Raw genomic sequence first — 6092 nt, forward strand, 5'->3', positions numbered from 1 at the left:
GTGATAACCAGTAGGGAGTTTTATTATGTAAGTAAAGCCTTGTACTTAATGAGTCTAAATCCCAACTAAAAAGAGAAAGCAATGAGTTGAGGTTGACTTGCAGAATTTGATAGCCTTGCCACTCACCAAGAGGCAAATATGCAGCCGTAGTTAAAATCATGGACTTTGGAGTCAGATAGTCTTATGTTGGAATACCATCCTGCCACTTATTAGATCTGTGATAGACAAGTCTTAACATTTCTCAAACTGAATCATCTCCATGATTCTTCATTACTTGTATACATTCCTTGTAGAGCAATTATGAGGATGAAATGCAGTGCACTTTTTTTTTTTGAATTGGCGTCTCACTCCATTACCCAGGCTGGAGTGCAGTGGTACGCACGCTCACAGCCACTCCAGCATTGACCTGCTGGGCTCTGGCGATCCTTCCGCCTCAGCCAAGCTCGGTGGCTCAACCTGTAATCCCAGCGCTTTGGGAGATTGAAGCGAGTGGATTGCCTGAGCCTACAAGTTCGAGACCAGCCTGGGCAACTTGGCGAGACCTCGTCTCTACAATAAAATAAAAAATTAGCCAGGTGCGGTTGAGCCACCGAGCTTGGCTGCAATGTACTTAATATAATATCTACAAGTAGCAAGTGCTCAATAAAATGTGACTGGGATTGTTGTTTTTTCTCATTCTTCTTCCTCTTCATTCTCCTTCCCATGTTTTAGTTGCTCCCAAAGACAGCCTCTCCGGCATGTGTGGGGGACTGATGGAGAGGTATGTGGCTGCCATGGTGCTGAGTGCAACTGGAGATGCCCTGGGGTACTTCAACAGGAAGTGGGAGTTCCTCCGGGATGGGGAGAAGATTCACCGGCAGTTGGCCCAACTGGGGGGCTTGGACGCCATAGATGTGGAAAGGTGGAGAGTAAGTGATGACACGGTGATGCACCTGGCCACAGCGGAAGCCCTCCTGGAAGCTGGGACAGCTCCAGACTTGGCTCGACTGTATTCCCTCCTTGCTAAGCACTACCAAGACTGCATGGGAGACATGGACGGCCGGGCTCCAGGTGAGTGCAGCCGGGGGGAAGGTGTGTGCGGAGAATAAAACAGGCCCTAAGGAAATCAGTAAGGATCTTTTTTTTTTTTTTTTGAGTTGGAGTCTTACTCTGTCACCCAGGCTGGAGTGCAGTGGCAAGCTCATGGCCACCCCAGCATTGACCTACTGGGTTCCGGCGATCCTTCTGCCTTAGCCAAGTAGCCAGAACTACAGGTGCACGCTATCACGCCAAGCTAATTATTTTTTATTATTGTAGAGATGAGGTCTCGCCAAGTTGCCCGGGCTGGTCTCGAACCTGCGGGCTCAGGCAATTCATTCGCCTCAGCCTCCCAAAGTGCTGGGATTACAGGCTGAGCCACCGAGCCCAGCCAGTAAGAATCTTGATGGAGATTCAGCTATCAAGGAGACAGTAGTGTCTGTAGTTGTGATCAAAATAGAAGCCACCTAAATGTCTACTGATTTACTTAATTATGGTGACATGTTTGCAACCATTTAAAATTATACAGGGTAGGCTGGGTGTGGTGGCTGATGCTTGTAATCCCAGTACTTTGGGAGACTGAGACAGGAGGGTTGCTTGAGCCCATTAATTCGAGACCAACCTGGGCAGCATAGACCTCATCTCCATTTTAAAACAGATAAAAATAAAAATAAAATAAATGAGTCAAAGATAAAATAATACAGAGTGACTGTAGTCATTAGTAATATATTATATATTTCAAAATAACAAAGAGATGACATTGCAAATGTCTCACCACAAAAAAATCACTAGTGAGGTGGTAGATATGTTAATTTGCTTGATTTACTTGGTTCACATTGTATACATATATCAAGTCATCACATTGTACCACATACATATATACAACTGTGGTTTGTCAGTGAAAAGAATATTAGTAACATAAAATTATGCAGATAAATAGTCACTGCTATGGAAAGTGAAAAAAAAGATAGATTACCAAACAGTATGTGTGATATGAGCCCACCGTCTTTTAAAGAATACTTATGTATCTCTGTGTTGAGAGAGGTGTGGAGAACAAACACAAAGATATTAGTAATTACATCTGGGCCAGTGGTAGTATTTATAGTTTCTTATTTTCTATGTATTTGTCTTTTCTAAGTTTCCTGTCAGGAGCAAGTAAAAAGAAGAACATGGATTTTTTTCTTTTCAGAGAAGAATGAAAAGAGTCTTCTGGAGACTGATTTCTGGTCACATGTCTGCTCTGGAGCAGGTCTTGGTCACTTTGGGAACTAGGGCCACCTGGTGACTTTCTCCCTTCCCTGGCCCCTCTGATCTACCTCTCCTCCTGTTTTAGTCTGCCGGGCAGCCATAATTGTTAAATACCATGGCCTGGGTGGCTTAAACAACAGAATTTATTTCTCACAGTTCTGGAGGCTGGATGTCCAAGCGAAGGGGTTGGCAGCTGTGGTTTCTTCTGAGGCCTCTCTCCGTGGCTTGTAGATGGCCGCCTTCTCTCTGTGTCCTCAGATGGTCTTTCTTCTATGTGTGTATCCCTGGTGTCTCTCTGTGTGTCCTCATTCCTCTTATAAGGACACTAGTCAGATTAGATTCAGGCCTACCCTACAGGCCACAATATAGCTTAATGGCCTCTTTTTTTAAAGGTCCACTCTCCAGATCGAGGCACTGGGTGTTAGGGCTACAACATATGAATTTGGGGGAACACAATTCAGCACATAACATCCCTTGATGAAAAGCGCCCCATCGTCATCCCCAGTACCTCTAGCGACCCCAAGGATTGGCTTTAGAAACCAGTCTCTGTTCATCCTTTCTCAGTATCTGACAGCTCATCAGTTTGGCAAGTGGAAGGTTGTTTTTATTTATTTTTTGTCCACCCATGTCGACCATGAACATTGTTGTGAATAAACTGACAGTGTGTATTCACAGCTCCCCAGTAAGATAGATTATTGAGACAAACTTTCTTACACCACTGTCAGGAGGGGACTCACCCTAGGGCACGTTTTCCCCTGAATCCACTGCTCCTCATCTGATCCCTGGGACTTCCCTCTAGAATTGGTGGCATCTTTGTGATAGTCAGGAACTGTAATAGTCAGGTTCTCATTGGACTCCTTAAGGGCTGGGCTTTGAAGTCTGATGGATTTTTACCTGGTCACGAATTAGCTTGTGTGATTTTGAGCAAGTTTCTCAGACTCTGAGCCTGATCTTATTCGTTTAAAAAAGAGAATAATATGTTATGCAGTGCCTACTTTTTTGAGTTGTTGTGATGCCTCAGTAATAACTGATAAAGATTCCAAGAGTCTCTATATGCTTTGGGGGTATTCATCATCGTCGTCTATCTATATGACTTTCCCTTTCCATCAAAGAAACTTGGGGACAGAGTTTAGTTATTTCTTCCCACAAGAGCCTTTGCTTTGGTTACACTGACCCTCATGCCCTGTCCAACTCTTTCCCAGGTGACACATCAGTTAAGAACGCCATGCGCCTGGAGCCAGACAAGGCCAATGGCTGGAGGGTTCCCTTCAACAGCCACGAGGGCGGCTGCGGGGCTGCCATGCGGTCCATGTGCATCGGTCTCCGGTTCCCTCACCGCAGCCAGCTGGACATGCTGATCCAAGTGAGCATCGAGAGCGGTCGAATGACCCACCACCACCCAACAGGCTACCTGGGGGCCCTTGTGTCCGCTCTCTTCACAGCCTATGCTGTGAATGGCGAACCACCCTTGCAGTGGGGAAAAGGACTGATGGGGGTACTGCCTGAGGCTAAAAAGTACGTCATCCAATCAGGCTACTTTGTGGAGGAAAATCTTCAAAACTGGTGAGTCTGCAGGTGCACGCCGCTGCTGGAACACAGCTGAGTCTGTGTGCGTGGGTACCTGCCCATGTGAATCTCGAATTCAGAGAGCACAGCAACTCTCATGGTTCTCACCACCCAGCCCCCTCCCTGCCCACCTGCTAAAGATTTCAAGTTCTTGGCCAGCAACGATTGCCACAAAGTAGCCAAGTGGATCCTCAAAGAGTAGCAGGGGCACCGCCTTCCTCTTACATAGGGATCCTGCTGTGTGTTCCAGCTTTCTATAGTTTGTGACTGTCCTACGGCTGCGACAAACTTTCCTTGCTTATTTCCTACTTCTTTGGAACTTACTTTTTCTTGTCTTGACTCACAGATAATATTTTGAAACCCTGGGCTAAAATACCAGAGGGAGAGAGGTTTTTCCACTAGCTAACTAATAAGTAGTAAAGGCCACATCTTCCCCTTTTAATGAGTTCACTTCACATTCTCTTTCTTAGAATAAAAAGAGATTTTCTACTGAAGTGACCCATGGTCATGATGTCCTGAAGATCCCCCTTGAAAGGTGACATTTGACATTACTGTCAATCCAGGAAAAATAAACATTTATTTCCTACCCTTTACCTTCATATCTATCTTCTCTATTAAGCAAGAGGGTCAATGCCTTGTTTGTGTAGATCCTTAGCAAAAATTTATTGAATGAATGGTGCTTAGATAGATATAATTGTGATTTTATATGGTCTATGCTGTTAGTACAAGGAGTTGAAGTTATGTTGGTATTTTCTTTGTTCACACATCCATATGGTGCTTTTTCCTTGTAGTTTTTTTACCATATCTTTCAGTTGACTATAGATTTTTTTTTTCCCTTCTTATAGGTCCTACTTTCAAAACCAATGGGAAAATTACCTAAAACTTAGAGGGATTTTGGACGGCAAATCAGCCCCTGTCTTCCCCAAGCCCTTCGATGTGAAGGAGAGGGATGAGTTCTACACTTTCCTGAGCTACTCGGGCTGGGGCGGCAGCAGCGGGCATGACGCCCCCATGATCGCCTACGACGCCGTCCTTGCTGCGGGAGACTCCTGGAAGGAGCTTGCCCACCGAGCCTTTTTCCATGGTGGAGACAGCGACTCCACAGCTGCCATTGCTGGCTGCTGGTGGGGAGTTATGCATGGTTTTAAGGGAGTGAGTCCATCCAACTATGAGAAGCTAGAATACAGAAACCGACTGGAAGAGACAGCGAGGGCTTTGTATGCTCTCGGGTCCAAGGAAGACACCTTTAGGGAATTGTGATGTTCATATCTGTTGGTTTCTTCTTTCTTCTTTTCTGCTATTTCTTTTCACTTTCTCCAAAGTCGGGAGCCTTAACCTTGGACTCAGAGAATGTTGAGAAGCAAGTCCCTTCTTTTCAGACTCATCCTGCTCTCCCTGAATCTATCCCTCTTCTTATACTGAAGAGTCTTTTATCTCAGTTGATGGGATCAGTGCCTCCTAAGCTGGAAATCCCATAGCCTCATATATCCGTCTTCATTTCCATCATCTAATTGTTCTAAATGTTTTTTCAGTTTGTCTTAAGTTAGGTTCCCTCAAAGTGGACTCTGAGACAAAGATTGGAGTGCAAGTAGTTTATGTGAGAGATGACTTCAGGAAACACTGGTAGGAGGATGGGGAAGTGAGACCAGGAAGGGAAGGGAGTGAGTACACAGTGTGTTAATAAGTGGGTTTCCGCTGTGGGCTGCTGGGACTCAGTCCATCTGGGTCCTCTGCCTAAGGCAGTCCTCAGCATTGTTCCACCAGCAAGGCAGGCAAACCTTGTTTATCCACTGACTTCCATCTGACACTGGTTGACACTCCCAGGGCTAGTAACTCCCTGGTATTTCCTGGCTTGCCTGTTGTACAAAACAAACCTGAATGTCTTCAGGCAAAGACTCAGAGATGCTTGCAGTGGCAAGCTTAAGGTGTATGGGAACAGTGAGGGGTCTATGCGGGGTCCTAACAGCCTTGGCTAGACTGTTCTACCTCCTAAGTATATTAAAAACCTATCACCTCTTTTACCTTCTTGCACTGCGTATTTTTCAGCTGGGTTCCTGCAATCCAAGCCACTCAAGTCTGGGGAGATGCTGTTCCCAGCTGTTCTCAGGACGCTCTTCCTCATATGCTTCATGTGTTACCAATTTTGTTATTGTTCATTTGCTTGTTTGCACTTTCCTTTAGACAGAACCTAGCGTGGAGCTTGGGCATGCAACAGGCACTTAATTGGTAGTTATTAAATGAGTACTGTTAACTAGCCTCCT

General features: G+C 45.4%; 1 protein-coding gene across 1 annotated transcript; it reads left to right on the top strand.

The window, feature by feature from the left end:
• Positions 1–737: 737 nt before the first annotated feature.
• On the top strand, positions 738–5852 carry ADPRH (ADP-ribosylarginine hydrolase). Its single transcript, XM_008052634.2, has 3 exons — positions 738–1050; positions 3468–3828; positions 4677–5852. Exons 1-3 carry the CDS (start codon positions 738–740, stop codon positions 5089–5091), a joined length of 1089 nt encoding a protein of 362 aa, XP_008050825.1. The 3' UTR covers positions 5092–5852.
• Positions 5853–6092: the final 240 nt, after the last annotated feature.

The sequence above is a fragment of the Carlito syrichta genome, unplaced genomic scaffold (genome assembly GCF_000164805.1).
Source record: "Carlito syrichta isolate Samal-C Ts95f unplaced genomic scaffold, Tarsius_syrichta-2.0.1 Scaffold285058, whole genome shotgun sequence".
In the NCBI taxonomy this organism is placed as follows: domain Eukaryota; kingdom Metazoa; phylum Chordata; class Mammalia; order Primates; family Tarsiidae; genus Carlito; species Carlito syrichta.